Source organism: Grammomys surdaster, unplaced genomic scaffold (genome assembly GCF_004785775.1).
Source record: "Grammomys surdaster isolate TR1022 unplaced genomic scaffold, NIH_TR_1.0 218, whole genome shotgun sequence".
Lineage (NCBI taxonomy): Eukaryota > Metazoa > Chordata > Mammalia > Rodentia > Muridae > Grammomys > Grammomys surdaster.
This window is the reverse complement of record NW_021604663.1, coordinates 4,455,824-4,479,229: the sequence shown is the minus strand read 5'-3', so window position 1 is coordinate 4,479,229 and position 23,406 is coordinate 4,455,824. Positions and strand designations below refer to the sequence as shown.

The window sequence follows — 23,406 nt, the reverse complement described above, 5'->3', positions numbered from 1 at the left end:
GTGATATATCAGAAAAAAGTAAGTGTTAACACTTGCAGTTCATTGTCCAAAGTGGGACCCTCACTTAATTACTGTTTAAAAGCCTCCTCGGTTTTGAGTAATCTTCTACAGCATATAGTTGACCTCTGCCTAGCCTATACTCTGCCAGAGCATCTGTGACAGAAGGCACGTCTGTGCCTGCTCTTTTTCTTTATGGGTTCCCAGATCTCCTTTTTCTACCTGTGTCCTGCCTCTAGCCCCCGATTCCAGACCCCAACAACATGCGCGACTTTGTCAGCTACCCCTCAGCGGGCAATGAACGGCTGCACTGCACCATGAAGCGTACAGAGGATGACCCAGAGGTTGGAGGACCCTGCTACACACTCTACCTGGAGTATCTGGGAGGACTCGTGCCCATTCTCAAGGGGAGGCGCATCAGCAAGCTGCGGCCAGAGTTTGTCATTATGGACCCTCGGACAGACAGCAAGTCAGGTAGGCACTTTGCTGCAGGGACTGAGACACCATTCTTGTATGGTTGTGAAATATCACCCTTAAAGTCATGCAAGGAGAATACCAGTTTCTGAGACTGTTTCATGGTGGTTAGTATCTCACACTGCTGACGTTCCTCCTTGCCCTGGCTCGCAGTTTTCTGAGTGAGCAGTTTTCTAAACACCCTTGCTGGGAGGTTTTCTCAGCATTGCATGCGTGTGTATCAGGTCAAGGAGAGATCAGCTCCCATCCCAGGGAAAGCTACTAGCATAGGTCTTCTGGTCCCGAGTCCAGCCCTCTCGCAGTCACCGAGTAAGTACTCTTTGAGTACCTGGATGTAGTATTGAGGTGAGGACGTAATAGTAAGTTCCAGCCTTCCCAGGAGGGTGACAGCTCAGAGTTTCAAGCCTACAGCCCACCTTGAGCCTTGTACTTTTGCCTCTGCCCTGCTAATCCACTATTGGGTTTTCCAGAGTGAAAGTATCTTACAGACCCGTTATCAGTCCGACATGAAGCGTCATTCTTTTCTTGTGGGCATTAGTGCTCAGATAGATTAAAGGGGCCTCTCCACAGGATCTAGACTGAGGCCCCCAGGAAGGGGCTGCCAGGGTTTGTGCCAGTTAGTTGCCAGCTCAATGTACACAGACCTGTGAGTACCTGCAGCTTATACATTCTGCAGCCTTCCTGTGACCCCTGCCACAGAAGGCACACAGTGACCTTGGTGTCCATCACCCGTCATAGTGTCCTGCTTGGCACACTACAGTTATTAGTCTCAGGAGCCTGCTTGCCCTGGAGGGAGCAGCTGGTCATCTTTGTAGCACTAGACCTTGAGACAGCATTGCTCATACTGAGTTTGTTTCATTGGTTAATACTCTGCACTTCCTAGTGTCAGTTCACCCTCTGGACTGCTCTTTGTCCTTCGTTGTGTCCCTGAAGCTCCCATAGTATGTGTGACCAAGGTCGTCTTAGTTCTTAAAGCAGTGGCAATGTTTATCCTGGGCCTCACTTGCTGATGCCAGTATTTTACATATCTGCGCATGTCCTAGGCGTTACCACAGCAACTGTGACCGTGCTCTCCACCACCACAGGTTCCCATATAAAGTTAAAAGCAATTAGCTCAGCTTTAAACTGTGAATGTTTGTCATCTTTCTTGATTTTTGATTCATATGATCAGCTAGTACCAAGGGTAGAGGGAACAAGAAGAAGAATTGAGGGCATGCAGTCAGGAGGGAAAGGAAAGTGGAAAATTGCAGGAAATGGCTTCAGGGGGCCAGGTCCCCAGAGACTGCATGCTCCTCACTGTGTATCTTGCTCTCCCAGGGACCTGCTCCAGGCACAGCTCTAAAAACCCAGGCCGAGACTGAATATAAAGATTTCTTGGGTGAAGGGCTTGTTTATTTCCCCGGTGTATCTGTCTTCCCTCTGCAGAGGGGCTGCAGCCTCCCAAGGCCAGCCTTCTCTGCCTGGCATGCCTAGTTTTCCTAAATGCTCACACTTGCCAGCCCACACCAAATACAGACTGCTTAGTTGCTAACATATCTTTGAGAAATGAGGTATTTGATCTTAAATTTTTTATAACTAAAAGTTATAAAGTGAATCTACAAACACCGAGTCAGTGCCTACTCTATGTCTGTGAGCCCCCTGTGAACCTACTGGAGCACAGGACAATTTAAGCACTTGAAAAGTTTATCAGATTTAAACACCTCATGACAGAAATAGGAGCTGTGTCACAAGGCACGGTATGACTAATTGGCAGCTCAGTGGTATATACAAAGTAGCTCAGAGGATGGAGGTAGCATGTAACCTTGACAGGACAGGACTGTCACATCATGAGAGCTGTGGTTAGCTCTGCATTCCTGGGCTCGATCCTTTCATTACCTGATGAGGTCTGTTGTGGGACCTGGGTTCATTGGGAGATGTTTATGTACTTAATTTTGTGATTTCCTGCTAGGAATGTTCACCAAGTATCTAGAATTAAAGTAAGCAAGGTTGCATGGCTATATCCTTGCCTTTCAGAAGTTAAAGTAGGAAGAGTTGAAGAGTAGAGTCATCCTCAGCTGGGTAGCAAGTTCAAGACCATTCTGGGATAAGCAGAAGGCAGAACTATGGGGATTGGGTGGCAAAAAGAATGGGTATGAGAGTGTGGGGTGGTTGAAGCAGCAAGAGATAGTAGCATGTCTGCTTGCAGTTTTGCGCTTGGTCCGCTGTACTTGTTTTAACCCTCTGTTTTGAACGTCTAATCTTTCTTCTGATGGCCAACTAGCAAAGTTACTAGGAATGGCTTCCATAGTACTTCTCACATACCACATAGAGTGGTCACTGACTCGGTGTTTGTAGATTCACTTTACTTTATAACTTTTAGTTATAAAAAATTTAAGATCAAATACCTCATTTCCCAAAAACGTGTTAGCAACTAAGCAGTCTGTATTTGGTGTGGGCTGGCAAGTGTACTTCTATGAAGTACACACAGAGCAACGCAAACCTACCACTGAAAGTTCTCACTGCCCAGAGTCTCCCTTTCAGTGCTCTGGCCATGGTCAGCTATACCAGGTGAGATTGTTAGGCCCTCAACTGCCTGAGCAAGTCTAGAATTGTCATTCTAGACGGAACTGCCCAGAGACTGTGGCATGGACCCAACTCAGCAAGATGGTAGATTCCACAGTCCTGGACAGCTTGGGCCTTCCAAAGCCAGAAGCAGAATCTGAGGAATCTGTGGGTGAGCCCTCAGCCTAGCTTTCCAGTCTTGATGAACGTTCACACAGGACTAGGCAGTCACCTGTTTTACTCAATAGTAAAATTTTTGTTTTCAACTTTTGGCATAATGAGCAATTTTGTATATTTCCAGGGCAGTAAGATATCGACCATCTTAATAACAGTAGCAGAAATTGCCTATTTCTTTTTAGAAAAGAACATAAAAAAATGTAAAAGGAAAAGGACTGCTTCTTTATATTTTAACCTCTAACCTAATGAGGAAGCCCGTAAGGTCAGGCTGTACAGCAGTTACAGTTGCTCACACCTTACAATTGGTTTCTTACAGATGAGATCTATGGGAACAGCTTAATTTCTACCGTGATTGACAGCTGCAACTGCTCAGACTCCAGTGATATTGAACTGAGTGATGATTGGGCTGCCAAGAAGTCTCCCAAAATTTCCAGAGCTAGCAAGTCCCCCAAACTCCCAAGGTAACAGTAGGCTTCCCTTTGTTATGGCTCTCTACATGGCGTAACAGTGTTCTAGATACAGAGTTCAGTTCAAGATGACTGGAATGAGGATTCTGAATCTCTTGGGACTAGATTGCTGCTTAGTTCTAGAACCATCTCTACCCAAATAAACTTGGCTACATTGAAAAGAAGAGGAAGGAAAGGAAGGTCACACTTAAACAGCAGCAAAATCAACTCCACTTTTGTTTTCTTGCCATTTTTCATTCTGGAAGATTCTTTCTAGAGTAATTACAGCTTGCCTGCCTGCCTGCCTGCCTGCCTTTCTCCTCCAGGTTAGAGGGTAAATGAAGGCCTCGAGGCATCGCTAGGGTCAGCAGTGAAGCCGTGGGACCTGGAGCTACCACTGCTTCCCAGCTTCCTTGTTCTCCCTTCCAGGTTAAGAACAGAAAACAAGGTTTTTTGTACTTATTGTATTCAGAATGACTTCTGTTCCTATAGGGTTTTTTTTTCTTTTTTTTTTTTTTTTTTTTTTGCTGTTGAATTTCATAAGAATACGGGTACTCTTTATTTAGGTTTTTTTCCTCAACACAGTATCATGGATACCAGTAGTTTGTCTTTTTGTTTTAAAACACTTTATGGGATTATTTCATTATAACAAACATGTCACTATGTGTTATGTGCTTTCCCAGTCAATAGATATTGGCTAGTCTCTAGTTTGGGACTTTAATGAATAAATCCATTATAAATTTTTTTGTACAATCTTTTGGGAAATATTGCACTCATTTCTCTTGCATATATTCTTATGGAAGAAGTTACATGGTCATGAATTAACTACATTTTAAACTTTAGTGGAAACTACCAAGTAGCATTACAAGGTGACTATACCAGATTAAATTTCTACAACACTATATAAGGTTTCCATTCTCATTTCCAGCTCTGTGGTGACTTTAATAGTTTTACCCATTCTAGATAAATGTGTGGCTGTGTAGTGACACTGACACTAGAGTTTGGGTCTAGAGTTTCCAGGGATTGGTGCTGTCAAGCTGCTGTTTATGCCAGCATCTGGTTGTTGCCTTTGGTGAAGTGTCTCAATTTTTCCTTCTTTTGTTGTTGTTGTTGTTGTTGTTGTTGGAGGATTGTTTTAATGACTTGTAACAGAGAGGACTCTGTTTCAAATATACATTTTGCTAGATAGTCCAGTATGAGAGGTCCATTTATAGTCAGTCCTTCTTGTATTGCACTTAGGAAATCTCTGTCCTAAGACCATGAGCATCCTCTCTGCAGCTTTAAATTTTTAGTTTTCATGTTATATCTCAGATCTGCTTTATAGCCAACCCAATGTTTGTGTATGACATGAAGGGTAAACATTTATTTTTACTACTCTACTGTTCCAGGAATGTGATGCATTGGGTTTGTTTTGTTATCATCTAAAGTTTATTTAAACTGCTCATAAAATTAGGAACTTCTATCATTCTGTAGTGTTTTCCACTTCCTAAGCAGACAGGTCATTCACCACACATTTGTCTATAAATATCCCCTGAAGATTCTGCCATTCTTATGAGTGGTGCCCCTTCCTCATTCTCTCTGCCTGGAACACTTAGACAGCAGCTAAGCCAACAGTGTGCACAGCTCAGTCCTCCGTCTTCCCATTTCCCTGGAGCCTGAAGTTTCTTACCAGTTTGTAAACAGTATATATCGTATGCTTCATGCACTAGTCATAGGACATCATGAACACTACCAAAGCTGTTTTCATCGCACTGTCTTTTGAGTAGAGTAGTGTTAAATACTTGTATCTTTATATTGTAAATAAAGGAGTAGAGAAAGAATATGGAATCAGAGGCAGCAGGAAAGCTTCAGATTTGACTTAAATATTACCAGTGGTGATGTTAAAAAATCTGCTAAAATCCAAACTGACATAAAAGAAGTTTTGTAAATCACAGTGTCCTTAGGATGAAAAGCAGTCTTCCCTCCTGCTGTCTTCCTAGGGCTGATTCTGTGGCAGAAGGCATATGCACTTTTCTAAATATACTGTAAGTCATTGGGTGGTGAGTGTTTATTTTGTAGGCTCTTGCAGGTGAATCACCAGGTGTCATCTCTGTATTTTTCAAATACTACATATATCACATAGTATTTAGTTGGCATTCTTTCCCCTTGTTTCTAAATCAAAAGCAAGAGAGAGCTTTGGGAAATGAGTGCCCTGACCATTGAGAGCCAACATTCTACAGCTGACTGTCAGAGAAAGAAGGTTCTGGATCCAGATGCATCCTCTGACCCCTCCCACTTTGTCTCCACAGGATTAGCATTGAGGCCCGAAAGTCACCCAAGCTGCCACGGGCTGCCCAAGAGATGTCTCGGTCTCCCCGATTGCCCATGCGTAAGCCCTCCATGGGCTCACCCAGCCTGACCCGGAGAGAGTTTCCTTTTGAAGACGTCACTCAGGTAGACTCTCCTAGCTGACAGTGGAGCCTGCACACTGTAAGGCAGCAGGCTACCTGGAAGATCCGCCATCCTTTCCAAAACTTGCCAGTCTTACTGATTGCCACAGCTGCATGCGTGCAGACTGAGTGGCTGTGTTCCACGTACCTCTCTGTTGCTGGAGTCTGCCTCCAGGAGAGCTCTGAGTGAGGTGTATTCCCTTCTTCACATCTACCTCCTGATCCTGCAGTGACTCCTCAGTTCTAGGAAGGGGACACTGGCCATAGCCCCACAGGCCTTGCCTGCCTTCTCCATGCCTATGTTCTGCCTCCGTCACCTCTCTAGCTCCTCCCTGTTTCTGTCCTCACTTCCAGCCCTAACTGTTCCAGTGTGTTCCTTCTGTGTGAAGGCCTCCTGCCCTCGCCCAGCCAACACGTGTCTAACCCCCTGCTAGTGTTTATCAAACGTGTTTTTATATACAAACAACAAAAGCCTGTTGTCCTCATTAGGTCCTAAGCTCCTCCAGGAGCTATATTTTACTCACCCACCTTGAGCACAGCACTGACGTTTTAAAATATTTTTCATCGACATGATGAAACACTAGGATGATTGGGAGGTTCAAGGACATAATGGATTTAGTTCAGCTGAAATCTGCAGAATTTACCCATGAGGAAAAGGATAATCAAAATTGAGTCCCAATCACTTTGGTTACCTGTTTATTTTTATTTTATTTTTTTAATTTTAAGTTCTGTCTTTATTTCACATAATGTTGTTACTACTTTGTTATTTTATTAATTAGTTAATTAGTTTCAAATATTGCCGGTAGCCCAGACTGGCCTGGACCTCAGTATACTACTGCCTCAGCTTCCCCATTGCTGAGACCACAGCCCACCCCACCTGCTTCATGTTTTCCTGATTGTTACAGTGAGGCCATGTTCCTTTCCCCAGGCTCAGGTGCCTCCTCGTTCTCCTCACTAGTTGAAACTACAGACATACACCACTACTCTGAGTGCTGATGGCCTTTTAAATTTTATTTTAAAGACACGGTCCCCTCTACCCTGGGTGGCCTCAGACTTGCTGTGTAGGAACTTCTGATCCTCCCAACTTCACTTCCAAAGTCTAGGATTACAGGCATATATATTCAGGTTGAGTTTGTGCAGTGGTAGAGATCAACCCAAGGGCTTCGTGCATACTGGATGGGCATTCTGCAAACCGAGCCACATTCCAGAGCCCTTTAATAACCTTTTAAAAGATTTTTTAATTTATCCATGAATATATGCTTGTGTGTGTTTATGTGCACCAGGTATATACATGTACCCACTGAGGCCAGATCCCCTGGGATTGGAATTACAGATGGTTGTGAGTCACCTGATGTGGGTGCTGGGAATGGAGCTTCTGTCCTCCGCTCTGCGGCACATGCTCTTAACTGCTGCTAATGCCCTTTTAAAACTGAACACATGGACACACGTGAGCACTTGCAGCTCAGTGGCTACCATTGGAAAATGGCAGCCCATTGTGCTCTGGTTAACCTGGGATCTGTAAAATGTCATCAGTTGGCAGTGTCTCCTTAAACATTGCACATGTTAGTGTTCATTCTAAGTAGACAGTTGTATGAAATAGACTGAGATTCTTTTTATTTTTCTTTTCTCCTCCCCCCACAGCACAACTATCTTGCTCAGGTCACATCCAATATCTGGGGAACCAAGTTTAAGATTGTGGGCTTGGCTGCATTCCTACCAACCAACCTCGGTGCAGGTAAACACTCACTCTATTTTGTCGCTGTCCCATTGGAAATCAATAAAAGTTCCCGTTTCAACCTGTGGCAGTTTAAATTAGAAAATGAACTCTTAAGAAAGTTCAGGATTCCTGTCTGTCGCCTTGACTCCCGCCACAGATCTGTCACTCACTGGTTTTTATTCCTGGTACTGTCATTTGTTCTTTGATAAGCTCTCTGTTAGTAGCCAAAATCTCCAGTAGAGGACTTTGAAGGACTTCTAGACATTTGGCTGTGGTGAGCAGATCGAGGTTCCAGTGCTCAGGTTCTTTCATTACCAGAAACTTCTAAAGAGAAGTTAAAGACCAAGAAGGTAGCTGGTTCCTTTTCTTAAGAATTCAGTTCTTGCTTTTCCTTATCTGGTAAGCATCTGCTTGTGACAGGTTTGAGACACAGAGAAAACTTATGTGAGGGGAGTAGAGAGGCTGGGCCCATGCAGGCTTTGTTTCTTATCTGCATCCCTGTCCCAGTGAGTAATAAGTATTCACTACCTTATCTCAGGGGCCGGGTAGAAGTGGACCTAGCTGAGGAGCCTTTCCAGAGCAGCCTTCTTCTGCTCGCTGGGTCTTCCATGCAGTTGTGCTGCGCTCGATGCACACCCCATTGTGTTTTCTAAAACAGTGATATACTGTAGTGGGAGGGGGACCTCGGGCCCAGCCGAGGTGTTCTCCTGAGGAATCATCACCACGAGACAGGCCTAGTACAAGAGGAAGTTTATTGAAGGAAAGGAAAGTGGCCTGGAAAAGGAGTAGAGGGAGAGAGAGAGAATAGGGGGAGGGGAACAGAAAAGCACTAGAGTGCTAGAGAGCTGGGGTAGCCTGCAGTGCTTCCTACACACCAGGTTAGCTGGCACTGGGCTGACAGAGATGCAAGCTGTTGGTTGCTAGATAACCACTGGGCGGAGCCTAGAAGACTTGCCAAACCCCACCTCCACTCCCCGTCTTCCTAGTCTGCCTACTTGCTGATCTTACCTTTCTCTCTGTGGGGCCGGGCAGGCCCTGGTCCTTGATCCAGTATGTGCTCTCTACAGCTGAGTTTAAATCGCTCTCCAAGATTCTGTCTATAGAAGTTGTATCCTATGGCAGGCTTATAAAATAAGTTATCCTTGCAAACCAAATGCTAAAACCTCACTGAGGCTGAGGCACAGCATGGCCCAGCACAGCCCAGCATTGGCCCAGCATTGGCCCAGCATTGGCCCAGCACGGCCTAACACAGCCAAGGCTCCAGGTTAGAGCTCTAGCATCATCACCTCAGCCCAGCTGAAAAGCCTCTTGCTTTGTGTCCACCTGTAGGATGCACTTAAAACAGCACCATGTTTATTATGAAGTTTTCAGTTCAAATAAAAGTGAAACCAAAGTAGAACATAAAATTGAATTGGATTTAGTCCTTGGCCTCACAAAAAAGTAATAAGGCTTGCTGTGTATAGTGTGATAAAGAGACAATGGGACATGGCGCCGTGTGGGTTTTATGCGGTAAATGTGGTTTTACTGCATTAACAGTGGGTCCTCCTTTTCTTCCCTCACTTTCTCCCATGGCGCAGCTCCCTTGTCTCCACGGGGATTTCAGTGCTCAGGAAGCTCTCTGATGACTACAAAATGTTGAGTTACTCACCTGTGCCCTACCAACTTGTTAAATGTCACCATTATCCCCACCTTAGTACACCTCTGAGAATCTAGTCTTCCTAACATAAAGACTGGGAGAGAGAACTGAGGTGAAGATTTATTTAATGTATCTTTTCAAAATTCTGTCCTTCTCTTCTTGTGAGTGGATCCATAGTTAAGCCAGTTAGAAATACTTAAGTGGGAGCCTTGGCTGTCCCCAGGGGCCTATGCTGTTGGAGCCTGAGTTAGCAACCTGTCAGGACCAAGGCTTCCTGACACAGCACTGGGACCACTGTTCTGCTAACCAATGGCTTTTTAAAAGTGCAATACTTCCTTATAGCTGCTGTGACCGAACCTAAAGAATTTCCCACTTGATTATATTAGACAAAACAAGTTTTGGATTTTAGGAAGTATACTATTCATGTTACCTATTAATCTTCTCAAAGACAATGTGTGGTGCTCTAATGGACTTGGAAAGTGAGTGTTCCCTATCATTCCTTACATTTAAGCATTCGTTTCCTTCACTTAGAACAGACTAGCCCGTGGGTGGGGTGGGGGGCAGTAAGTTCAGTATAGAGACGTACTGAGGGAGAGGACAGCAAGTGGGTCTGGCTTCATCTCTCTGCTCCTGGCAGCTAGTGTGTTACTCACCTCCCCTCCTCTTCTTGGCACCACCCCCTCCACTCTCCTCCCCTCCTCTCCTGAGACAAGTCCTCACTGTGCAGCCTTCCCACCCTCAGTTTACCTCATCTCCATGCTCTGCTGATCCAGGGCAGGAAGCCACACACCTCCAAGGCGTGTGACACGTGACCTCCCACATGAGCTTGATCTACTTGCTAATGGTCCCAGGAACCCACTGGCTGTGTCAGAGCTTGCTCATGTAGTTGGTCACCTGCAGTCCTTGTTGAGACTCATGGCATGGGGTACACAGAGCCATGGTGGCTGGGACTGAGCCAGATTTCTTCCTTTTCAGTTTTTTACACAGCCTAAGAATTGTCGTAAATTCAAAATTCAGAAGTGTTAAAGGACGTTCACAGTGGGTTTGGGGAGAAGAAATGGGAAGAGAGAGGGCGAGAGAAAGAGAAAGGAAGAAAGAGACAGGAGAGAAGAGGGAAGAAATGGAGAGACGGGGCAGAGGAAGATGGGGAGAGAGAAGGAAAGAGGATGGGAGGAAGAGAGAAAGAGCTCTCATCCACCTTACTACTACCAACCTGGTTTTGCCCCGCTAGATGCAAGTGATGCTTGTAAGCATTCCTCAATGGGGAAAAAATAGTTCTTTATTGCTCTGGACAGTACTTTTGTACTAACTCAGAACGACATAGAACTTTTCCACCAAATTTCACATTGTGTTTTGTGGGTAAGTGTAATGAGACTGTGGGTAGGAAAGATCCCTCGGGCAGCAGCTTCAAACCAGCAAAGCCACGGCCTCTAGAATGCACTGGTTTGTCAGGCCCAGAGCCAGTGGCAGACATAGGATGTGGCTTTTCTAACTGAAAATTCTGTTAAAGTACCTTTATGTATAGTTTCACAGGAAAGAGTATTAAACATAAAAGATGGATCACTGAGGTTGCCCAGTGGGTAAAGGCACAAAGGCCAGGCAACCTAAGTTTAATCTCCTAACTCTGTGAGGTGGTAAGATAGAACTCACCTCCACACATGTATCATGGTACACACATGTCACACACATGATTAAATTTATAATGATAATAATTAATAAACATTTAAACATAAAAGAGATGATAGAAGCCTAATCTTGCTTTTAACCTGCTTGTGAAACTTAGATTCACATTTGAAAATTAATTTTATCTTTTCTATTTTATTTCCAACTTAGACATCCTTTTAACCATGTTCTTCAAGTTAAGTCTTAAGGTTTAAACAGACTATAAATCCCTGTGCAGATCACTATAGGCGAGACTCAGTGAGACTTCACCCTGAACCCCAGCTCCTCCCTCCCCATGCCTCCGTGGTCCCCCAGTCTCCTGAGTGGAGCGCCCTCAGCTGCACGGTTTGAATTCAATCCCCTTTCTGGTCACAAACGAAGCTTCTAAGGACTGTTTTCCCTGGATCTGCTCATTATAAGGAAGGGGAAGTCCAAGACATGTTTTTGGCATTTAAAATTTGTGGTTCTGTAGACAGACAAGAACTTTCCGGTCCCACCTTGTGTTCCTCAGAAGACACTAGAGCTCCACTCCAGCTCCTGGTGCAGCCAGCAGATGGGCAGCCAGCAGCAGCACCCAGAGCCTGCGTTCCCTCTACCACACTGCTCCTCTGCCTCCCTTCTGGCTCTCCTCTGGTGTGCCTCTACTAACCGTGTCCTCCTTCCTCTCACCAGTCATCTATAAAACCAGCCTGCTGCACCTCCAGCCTCGCCAGATGACCATTTACCTCCCGGAAGTTAGGAAGATCTCCATGGACTATATTAATCTGCCGGTCTTCAACCCAAACGTTTTCAGTGAAGATGAAGATGACTTACCAGGTGTGTCACACACTCAGGCTTATCTGTTGCAACCCCCCTCTTAGTGGATCATACAAGGGCACAGTGTATCCTAGGAGGAAAACCGCTGGGCGTGCTTTTTGGCAGGAAGAAAACTCCCAGCAGCAGCACCCAGGGCCTGCGTTCCCTCCACCACGCTGCTCCTCACACAGCATGTGTGGTTTAGATGGCAGTGACAAGTGACAGTTCACAGAGCACCTCTCACATCACGTGCTGCCTTTCTTTGCTCCCCGTTGCTTAAGTAAACACTGTGACCAGAAGCAGCTTGGGGAGGAAAGCTATAGTCGGGATTGCTATATGATCTTGTTCTAGTCCCAAATCAGAGTGTGTTCCAGCGGCTGCCAGTGAGTTGTATCTTACTAGTCTCAGCTACTCAAGGGCACTTGAGAAACAGTCTGACTTTTTAAGTACATGTTTTGTAGACCCTGACTCTGTTTCCACCCCAGCACTTGCCCTTTGGGGAATGCACTTGGGTGGGAAGCTTGACCCGTGCTCGGCCATTTCAGTCTCTGGTTTGGACTCGGCTCATACTTTCCCTTGACAATCTCTTTGCTGTCCTAGATGCAGTGATTAGAGTTTTCTCTACAGTTAAGTGTGTGTGTGTTTAGTTCTCTGTTAGAAAACGGAGTGCACTTTCTCAGGGCTCACAGTCAGGGATTGTGAATCCACAGAGCCTCTCCATTGGAGAGGGAGATACCTGAAGACATTGCTCCCTGGAGACCAGAGAGAGATCAGCATACGAATCCTGAGGTGGAACCAGATTCCTACAGCCAGAGGATGGACTGTCTCAGGGGAGGCCCCAGTGAAGGGGCCAATAACAGGCCCCAAGGCCAGGCGTAACTTGTGGTAACTTGTTGGCCACATTCTACTGTTTGGGTGAAGTCAGCCATCCTATATAATAAGCCTGTTAGATCCTGTTTGCTGCTCAATTATTGCTCTGCAGCATTTCATCCCTCTGGGCCTGTGACAGTGTGCTCTGAGGAAGAGATACAGCCACTTAGTAGGCTGAGGGGAGCAAAGCTAGAGTCAACACCACTGCCCACAGGGGCACAGACTGTGGCTCTGAACACCTGCCTGCAAGTCACGGTTGACATTCCTGCTTCATGAAGTGACCACTGGATAGTAAATGGAATTTCCACATGCTTTTATTGGTTGGTTGTGCCTTAAATACTGTTTGAAATGCTAAAAAGCAATAAATAGGCAAAAGGCATTTAGCTAATATGCCTATTTCCAGGGGATTCTTTTCTTTGGTGCTTCTACTTTATTTTACATAGGCGTTTTATAAGCAAAACCACTAAAGAGTTCTTTAGACATTTATGTATATTGGTATCATGCAAGCACATGGTACCAAATTCAGAAGGTTCAAACATGTTCATTGAGATGTTTCAACAGTACCTTAGCCCATGTTCAACAGACAGGCCATGCTGCACACTCCTCAGTTGGCTCTATTCTTCCAGAAATGTTAAAGCAGCTTTGTGAACAGACCCATTGTCTCCAAGCAAACACATCTCAGTCTTAGTGATTAGATTTTGCTTGGAAAAGTTCAGATATGTTTAACTGAAGACCCCCGCAGAGGGGAGACCCTCACTCAAGTCTCCGAGACACTGTGAACTGGACCAATAGCGAGGTTTATTTGGGCATGTGACAGCTAGCTGCCGGTCAATTCGTTTGCTCATGCAGGAGCTGAATCGACCCGACAGCCAGTTTGAGAGGGGTTTTTAAAGGGAAAAACCACAAACCAAGGAGTGGGGAGGGGGATGAGGGGTTGCTAAGGTGGTATAACATAAAAATAAAGGAACATTCCAAAGGAACCCAACCTACGTGAGTCAGGGTCATGTGAAAACTCTCTGTACCCTAATCTTTCTCAAGAATGTGGTCCTGCCCTATTACTTTGGCCTTGCCCTGTCACTGCAGTTACCAGCTTGGTTCCCAGCTTGGTTCCCAGCTTGGTTCCCAGCTTGGTTCCCAGCTTGGTTCCACCTAGCTCACTTGCATTCTTTCCTTTCTCTTTGCGGTCGGCCAGTTCCAGTAATGGTGACTGATCTTTCCACATTCTTGGCTTGCTTCATGGCTCGTTTCTCAGAAAATTTTCCATGTCCTTATAAAGAAAGCCTAAAGAATATTTTATATGTCTAAAAAGGATTCTATATACCCAGTATCTATAATCTTTCACTCTACATAACCATGTATCTTATTCTGACCTAGTTCTATGACACTGTTTTGCAACCAATTCTTGTTTGTTTGCTTGTTTGCTTTACAGTTACAGGAGCCTCGGGTGTCCCTGAAAACAACCCACCTTGTACAGTGAACATCCCTATCGCACCGATCCACAGCTCTGCTCAAGCTTTGTCTCCCACACAGAGCATAGGGCTGGTGCAGTCTCTGCTGGCCAATCAAAATGTGCAGTTGGATGTCTTGACCAATCAGACAACAGCTGTAGGGTCAGTAGAGCATGCAGGTGATGCTGCTACCCAGTACCCAGTCTCCAGTCGGTACTCCAATCCTGGACAGGTCATCTTTGGAGGTGTAGAAATGGGCCGTATCATTCAGAATCCTCCTCAGTTGCCTTTGCCGCCACCGCCACCGCCACCGGGGCCTATGCAGCTGTCTGCGGTGGACCATGGAGATCGGGACCATGAGCACCTGCAGAAGCCAGCCAAGGCCCTGCGGCCCGTGCCTCAGCTGGCTGCCGAGGGGGATGCGGTGGTTTTCAGTGCCCCGCAGGAGGTCCAGGTGGCAAAGATGAATCCCCCACCCCCGTACCCAGGAACTATCCCTGCTGCCCCTACCACGGCTGCACCCCCACCCCCTCTGCCACCACCACAGCCCCCAGTGGATGTGTGTTTGAAGAAGGGTGACTTCTCCCTGTACCCTACAGCAGCACATTACCAGCCTCCTCTAGGCTATGAGAGGATCACCACCTTCGACAGCAGCGGCAATGTGGAAGAGGTGTGCCGGCCCCGCACTCGGATGCTCTGTTCCCAGAACACCTATACTCTTCCTGGCCCAGGCACTTCTGCCACCTTGAGACTCACAGCCACTGAGAAGAAGGTCCCCCAACCCTGCACCAGTGCCACTCTGAACCGACTAACTGTCCCTCGATACTCCATCCCCACAGGGGACCCACCTCCATACCCTGAAATCGCTAGCCAGCTGGCCCAGGGGCGGAGTGCTACTCAAAGGTTGGACAACAGTCTTATCCATGCCACCCTACGAAGGAACAACCGAGAAGTTGCACTTAAGATGGCCCAGCTGGCTGACAGCTCCCGTGCCCCACTGCAGCCCCCAGCCAAGCCTAAGGGGGGTGCTGGTGGGGCAGTGGCACAGCTCCCAGCAAGGCCCCCACCTGCCCTGTACACCTGCAGCCAGTGCAGTGGAGCAGGGCCCAGCTCACAGTCCGGGGCAGCCCTGGCCCATGCTATGAGCACCTCCCCACTGGCCTCCCAGTCCTCCTACAATCTTCTAAGCCCTCCTGACACCTCCCGTGATCGCACTGACTATGTCAACTCGGCCTTCACGGAGGACGAGACCCTGTCTCAGCACTGTCAGCTGGAGAAGCCTCTGAGGCATCCCCCACTTCCTGAAGCTGCTGTCACCATGAAGCGGCCTCCCCCTTACCAGTGGGACCCTGTGCTGGGTGAGGACGTTTGGGTTCCCCAGGAAAGGACAGCACAACCTACAGTGCCCAACCCCTTAAAACTGTCCCCTCTAATGCTAGGGCAAGGCCAGCACCTGGATGTCGCTCGAGTGCCCTTTGTGTCTCCCAAGTCTCCGTCCAGCCCTACTGCCACCTTCCAGACAGGCTATGGGATGGGAGTGCCGTATCCAGGCAGCTATAATAACCCCTCCTTGCCTGGAGTACAAGCCCCATGCTCCCCTAAGGATGCCCTGTCCCCGGCCCAGTTTGCACAACAGGAGTCTGCTGTCGGACTTCAGCCAGCCTACCCACCCAGCCTTTCCTATTGCACCTTGCCCCCCACATATCCAGGAAGCAGCACATGCTCCAGTTTACAGCTGCCACCCATCGCCTTGCACCCTTGGAATCCCTACGGAACCTGCCCACCCATGCAGAATACCCAGGGCACACTCCCCTCCAAGCCCCACTTAGTGGTGGAGAAGCCTCTTGTGTCCCCTCCACCTGCCGAGCTCCAAAGCCACATGGGCACAGAGGTGATGGTAGAGACAGCAGACAATTTCCAAGAAGTCCTCTCTCTGACAGAAAGCCCTGTTCCCCAGAGAACAGAAAAATTTGGAAAGAAGAACCGGAAGCGCCTGGATAGCCGAGCGGAGGAAGGAAGTGTTCAGGCCATCACTGAGGGCAAAGTAAAAAAGGATGCTAGGACTTTGAGTGACTTTAATTCTCTTATCTCCAGCCCCCGCCTAGGGAGAGAGAAGAAGAAAGTGAAAAGTCAGAAAGACCAACTGAAGTCAAAGAAGTTGAACAAGACAAACGAGTTCCAGGACAGCTCAGAGAGTGAGCCCGAGCTGTTCATCAGTGGGGATGAGCTGATGAACCAAAGCCAGGGCAGCAAGAAGGGGTGGAAAAGCAAGAGGAGCCTGCGGACGGCCAGTGAGCTGGAGGAATTCAAGTGCCGAAAAGCCAGTGAGAAGGAAGATGGGCGCCTGGGCAGCCAGGGCTTTGTGTATGTGATGGCCAACAAGCAGCCTCTGTGGAATGAAGCCACACAGGTGTACCAGCTGGACTTTGGAGGAAGGGTGACCCAGGAGTCTGCCAAGAACTTCCAGATTGAGTTGGAGGGACGACAGGTAAGGAGACTGTGGCCTGTGGTCACTGAGCACTCGGGGCCAGAGCCTTGAACTCTGGGAGCAAGCATTTAAATCCAAGTGATGCATGAGCCATTAGGCAGATTGTTAGAAAGGGAAAGCACAGCCCCACGAATACCCCTTACCACCTGCTCTTTAGTTGTAGGTGCCTAAAGTTCGGTGTTTTCTGCTGTCATTATATTTGCAAAAACATATATTCTTATTTATTGACACTTGTAGTTTAGCCATCATGTGTTGCCTTCCTGAGTAGCTCTAGTGGATTGTGCTGTCTGCTTCCCTCAGGAGCTGGCAAACTTAGTTACCTCTTATCAACTCTTTCATTTCATGCCTTTGCTTCCCACCACCTTGGCCCCAAGACAATGCAGTTTTGGCAGACTGACTGTAATGTATACAGTACTCCTTCCCAGCTGTGTTATCAGCTATGGAAGAATGTTATGGTCGGCAACCCTGCCTTCCCTACTTCATTAGTACACAGGAGAGCTACCCCTACTTTCCCAGTGTAAGTACTAGGTATTGGTGACTGCATTATGTCACTGAGTGTCTTAGGGTGTTACTGCTGTGAAGAGGCACCATGACTATTGCAACTCTTACAAAAGGAAACCATTTCATTGGAGCTGGCTTACAGTTGCCGAGGTTTAGTCTATTATCAGAGTGAAAGCATGGCATCGCACAGGCAGACACGGTACTGGAGAAGGAGAGTTCTACATCTCAATCTGCGGGCGTAAAGCGACTGTGACACATTGGGCTTAGCATAAGCATAGGAGACTATAACTCCCCTCCTCGCCCTCCCCCACAGCAAGGCCAGATCTCCTAATAGTAATACTTCCTATGGCTAAGCATTCACACACACCTTTCAAACCTCTACACTGAGTGGTTCACAGCTGTACCTTTTATGAGTTTTTCCTCAATATTTTCATTATCTAATTATTGTTTGCTTATTTCTCTCTGTGTTTATTGCTAAGTCATCCTCCAGTTCTCTAATAGAAAGCAAGTCTCCCTGGTACAGATGAAGTCACAGATGACAAGACAGTGCTTGTCACAGCATGGTGGCCTCTGTAGCCCTGCCACCTCACTTCATCTCCTGACCATCCTAGGAGGCCCATCCATCTTAAATTTCATTTTTACTTAGTTAACTCGTCAAATATTTTTCCTGCCTGCTGTGTGCCTGGCAGTTTCTAAGCCAAGAATTGACAAACTGGCCTGTATATCCATGTAGTCCCTTTCCTGTTTGTAAATAAAGTATTATTGATATACAGTTCTGCCTAATAAATTCTACAAGTACTTTCATCTCACATGAGCAAAATTGAGTGGTTCTGCAGAGCATATGAATTACAGGGCCTAAAGTGTTTAACAGCACTTTACAGAAAACTTGCCAACCCTTATCCTAAGTGAGATGGGACTAGTGAGAGACATGGAAGTAACTGGTAAGAAGGGAGAAGATCACAAGGAAATGGGTGTGTATCCTATGCTGGACTGCAGTCATCTCATGTTTTAAGGTCACAGGAAGTGGCAAAGTCACAAGTTGAGCAGGACAAGGAGCATAGAGGAAAGGGAGTTGTGGTACTCTAGAAAGTCACCAGTGAAGCCTGCTCTGAGGCAGAAACATTTAACAAAGTTGGCACATCTCTGAAGTCTCTCGGTGTGGTGTAGAGTCTTTCTTTTCCCCAGAGAGCCCACTTTATCTTACCTGTAGCTCCATGTGAGCTCCTGTCCCCCTTACATTATCAGCCATGACCTTCTGTCCTGTTTCCTATAAACCTGGAGTTAGATCTGGAGCCCAGCAGATTCACTTACTTGAGTTTCTAGAACTCTCTCCTGGACTGCACTCTGCTTCCCTCGGAGCAGGCACAACTGGCTGTTGTCTCACTTTGTTTTCATGTGTTTGCTTCCTGCATCCTCCCCTAGGTGATGCAGTTTGGACGGATTGATGGTAATGCGTACATCCTGGACTTCCAGTACCCTTTCTCAGCTGTGCAGGCTTTTGCTGTGGCCTTGGCCAACGTGACTCAGCGCCTAAAATGAAGAGACAAATGCGGGTGGAGACATGGCGGGAGCCTTTGGAGGCAGAGCTCATGCTGCTACTACCTGAGAAGACCAGAGACAACGGCAGTAGAGGAAGCCGGCAGGCCAGAAGATCTGTAGGCATGGTCGTTTGTTCAGTTAGCCTTTATTGTCTCTTTTCTTTTGATAGAGTGGTGTTTGGAAGCCAAGAATTTGAGGTATCTTGTGTTCTTGAAGGCAGTGTAGCTTGGCTACAGAGTGTTGTACTGAATTTACTTCTCATGACTAGGGTTAGGGGCCTTTGCAGAGAAGACAGATTGTTCAACCTTGCTCTTCTTTTAGCTATAGGGAGTGTTAGTGTTAGGGCTTCTGTTACCCTTCCAATATTATCACACGTGAAAAAAAAGGTTTTAAACACAACCAAAACTCTGGAAGATTCAGCTTGTATTGGGCTGAGGAGGACAGCATTTCATTCACAAATGTGTGCTGCTCACTAAAAGGTACCTGGGTGACTGAGGGACACATATGCAACTGCCTTGTGCTCTGCTCATATAAGGCAGTATCGATGTGATTTGGTAGTCAGTGTGTGAGGAAGATACTGCCCATGGAGACAGGCTCCCATGCAGACAACTGGCTGAGCTGCGGGTGTGACTTATGTAAGGACCATTTCCCAAGGATACTAGTTGGAAACCCCACCGGTTTCTTGTGTCAGGGTTAAGCCCATCTGACTTTGGAAAAAGATAAGAGACTTCAGTCAGTAGGCAGGTCCAGGCTGGGGTAGAGCTGGGCTTACGTCACAGTCATTAGACTGTGCAGTTACCAGGTCCCTCCCTCCACGGCTCAGGAAACAGCCTCTGTTCTCCTTCCTTCCTTGTTTTCATCTGGAACGTTTACTGTAGCCGCCACTCTCTTTAGATCCTACTGCTCTGTCTTTTCTAAAACATAAACGAGACTTGGTTGCAGCTACACCTTTCCTTGTCCACATTAAAATCCAGTTGATGCGAACGTTTTCCAACAATTATAGTGTAATCAAAAAAAGTATGCATTTCCCAGGATATTAAAAGATAGGGTCATGGTAAAATCTTTGGGGAAAACTCCACAATATGCTGTAAAGGAAAAAAAAACTGTTGTTGGGTGTGTAGGCTGTACTAAAAGATGAACCACGGGAAAGCCGTGTTAAAACTGTGCTTTGTTCATTCTGCCTGTAGCATCTTTGCGAAATTTCTTCTCATGGGAACACACGGGGGCACATACCTAGACCTTGTAGTACGACCCAGTTCTTGTTGCTGCTGCTATTACCTGTGATGCTTGTTCCCAGAGCACAAGAGCGTTGACTTTTGAGTTGGATTTTATTTGAAATCTGACAAGTGGAAGATGCTACAGGAAATTATTTTCAGCTTAAACATTGTTTTGGTTTCCTCCTCCTCTTCCTCTTCCTCTTCTTCCCCGTCTTTCTCTTTCTCCTCTTCTTCCTCCTCTTCCTTATGTTTGGTTTAAGAATTAGAAAAGAAACTGTCTGATTCCTTTAGCTGAGCAAAATTAAATTACTCATTTTTTCTAAATTCCAAAGAAATATGGACAAGAATATCTCCCAGCTGATACTGGAGTTTTCCATTTTATAATTTAAAATATGGGAGCTGATTCTTAGGTGGGTCAGTTGTCCCAGACCAAGTTGAACAGTATATTCAGAGTTACTGTGTTTACGTAAGTTCCTATAGCTTGATAAGATGTCTCAGTGCTTATCTTAGTTGTGCAATACTGTTGTAGCCTGTTTATGGAATAATTTAAATGCAGTTTTCTTTGTTTTGTGGTCTAAGAGATAGTTATTTATCTTGCTCTTTATAGTATTCTTGAGAACTATTTTGTTGCTATGTATTGGTGATATGTGCCCATTTTATTATTTATTTAGAAAAATAGTACCTTTGTAATGACTTATTTGGTGGCAATAGATTTTGCTGCAAAAAATAAAGAGAATATGACAGAAGATTTTTGGGGGGCTGGGTGATTTGTAACTTTCTTGAGAGTTGGGAGAAAATCTTATTAATCCCTTAAAAAAATAAATTCATTCTTTATCTCAGTATTGATTATATGCAAAATAGGCTATTTCTTTGAGAAAGTATACCCTAAGATAATATTTCTTATTTTGAAAACGTTAATTAAAAACAAAATGTGATAGGACACAAGGAAGGGAGAGACGCCTGAGATGAGAGTCTCAAAAGAGGCCCTTAGGGAATTATCTTCAAGTTCAAGGGAGAGACTCTGAGAGTCTCAAAGGAGGCCCTTAGGGAATAATCTTCAAGGTCGAGATTTGGTTTTGTTTGTTTTTTTAGTTAAACTGGCCTTTTCAGAAATGCAAAAGTTATACTCACAACTTTGCTAAATAAAAACAGATATGGAGGAAATCCCCAAAAGATACTTTCTGCTATGGAGATGTAGGCTTGTGGCCTTGAACAGTGCTTGACCTGGGAGCTGCAGGAGCGCCTGCCCCTCACTGCCTCTCCTTGCCCAGGCAGAGAGTGAGTCTCAGCTTCCACGTGGGCAGTAGGCTGCTGGCTGCAGCAGTTGTGATTGGCTCATTTAAGGTAATGGCTTCTTCCAGTCAACATCTCTTGATTACATTCTCCCCAAATTAAGTCTAAGTAACAGAATTCTAGGTACTTTGTGGTTATTGATAGCAATTTTGTGAATGTCCCAATGTCCCATTGGATCCCTAAATTAAAAACAGTCAACTACATAAAGTCCTGTAGGAAAAAGAGTATGTGAACCAACATGAAAACTAGTGCTACGTTTACTTGGCTCTAGCGTCATTAGAACACCAGCTGTGGGTGAATAGACACTACCCATTTGAGTGTGTAGCCCGAGGAAAACTGGGACCACCACAGCTAGACGTATTCAGCTCTAATGGGCATACAAAGCAAAAGCTTTTGCATTTTGGTACTTTTCATCCACAGACCTGCACCCTGTGTAATGTTCATTCTGTAATCAAAGGTCAGGGGCTCAAGGTCAAATTGTCCTGCCACAAGGACAGAGAGTGACTTTGGGCAAGGCCCTGGGGTGTCTGGCCTCCTTTTGTCCATCCCTTAGATGAAAAGGCATGCCTAGACAAGTGTAAACACTACATTCTTGCTCCAGGAGCCCGGGAGCTCAAAATTGAGCAGCTCATCTTCCCCTTCACAAGGGTGAGAGTATGTTTCAAAACGTGGTTATCTGTGTAGAAAAAAGTTCTCATGAGTCTATAAGCTGTCTACTGTCTCCGGAACAGAAACCAGCCAGCAGGTTTACCCCTAAATGTATTTAGAATAATATTTATTCTACTAAAAATTATAGAAGCATCAATCTAAGTACAATGGAAGTCCTCTATGAGTATGTTCTACTCAGTGGACGTCCTCAAGTAAAATAAGGTATTATTTGGGTATAAAACTGGAAGTGGGTTCAGAAAGAAGAGTGCTGGTAACGGTTTCCCACCTTTGGTGTGCTCATGTGTGATAGTGCTACACTAAAGGGAACCCATGCTGTCCTGTGGGGCCATGGACAGGTTGACAACACTAGCTGGCTTTGAACTGGCATTTGAGTTCCTGGGAGCTTATGGTAGCATACAGTTCAGAAGTCTACACCACTGTGATCTCCTTATCGTCAGCTGATAAACTTTGGAGGATTGTGACTTACTTTGTTTCCATTTTCTTCAGCTTTGTGCAATTCTCTTGTGACTTTGTATCTGTATTTTCTGTTTATAAGTCAATTTTAAGGGAAAGGGTAGGATTTTAAAATCTTGTTTATTGTAGATAATTTTTTTCTTGTGTTGTAGAAAAGCATGGGTTATACATTTGAGTGGAAAAGGCACTGTATTATTTACCAAAGGTGTATTGTTTGCATTTGTTTATAAATGCATTATTTTAGTACTATGAAGTTGGACATAATTTCCGAGTTTACTACTATTGCTACTGCTGGCATCTGTCTTTCTCCTTCTCTGTCATGTTTTTATCGCCATAAATGTGCAGTGTGGGGTACATAGGTCACAGACCAGACAAGACCACCAGCATGTTCTTGCCCACACTTGGGGAACAGCGTGCACTGTTTTATACACGTCGGTTCCTCCAACGTTTGTTTTTTAACATTTTTTATTTCATTTTAAAATTCAGCATTTTGCTTTAACCTTCCAGACAAGATCTGTTGAGAGTCACCATTGCATCTCAATGAGCTCTCCCTTATTTGCCTATCTTTGTATGTATTTTGTATACTAGATTGTCCAGAAAGTATTCTAGAAGGAAATAATGGTTTGCATTCAGAATGATGTAGTTTGTCCAAATTATTTTGCCTTTAAAATTGAAATGAGTCAATCTCATTTTTTTCTTGATGATTTGAAATTGTAAGATTTGTCCAGCTATTGCTTAATAAAATTTTGCAGATCAAAAAAGATCGATTACATGTGTGCCAAGTTTGAATTATGGGGTTTGTGTCCTTTGAGAAGAAATCACCTCCCTCTAGTGACATGAACTTCTGACTCTCTGGTTACTTCAAGGGTCCCCTGAGAAATGCCATCATGACTGGGAACACTTGAAATGTCCTTGTCATCTCGTCGCCCACTTGGTGAATTGTTTTGACTTTTTAGAGATTTTAAAAGAATCCAATTAATAGTGCATGTCATCTGGGATGACGCAGACTTTTCCAGATTGCATGACCTGATTTTGTGCTCTTAACTAATTTTTT

General features: G+C 45.5%; 1 protein-coding gene across 1 annotated transcript in view; it reads left to right on the top strand.

Moving 5' to 3' along the window:
* Tulp4 (TUB like protein 4) overlaps positions 1–23,120 on the top strand; it is a 106,031-nt gene extending 82,911 nt beyond the window's left edge. Inside the window, exons 8-14 of the mRNA XM_028772742.1 lie at positions 237–471; positions 3,506–3,650; positions 5,924–6,068; positions 7,706–7,799; positions 11,752–11,895; positions 14,174–16,680; positions 18,604–23,120. Of these exons, the coding sequence (XP_028628575.1) occupies positions 237–471; positions 3,506–3,650; positions 5,924–6,068; positions 7,706–7,799; positions 11,752–11,895; positions 14,174–16,680; positions 18,604–18,720 (3,387 nt within the window). The 3' untranslated portion in view covers positions 18,721–23,120. The remainder of the gene's footprint in view (positions 1–236; positions 472–3,505; positions 3,651–5,923; positions 6,069–7,705; positions 7,800–11,751; positions 11,896–14,173; positions 16,681–18,603) is intronic.
* Positions 23,121–23,406: the final 286 nt, after the last annotated feature.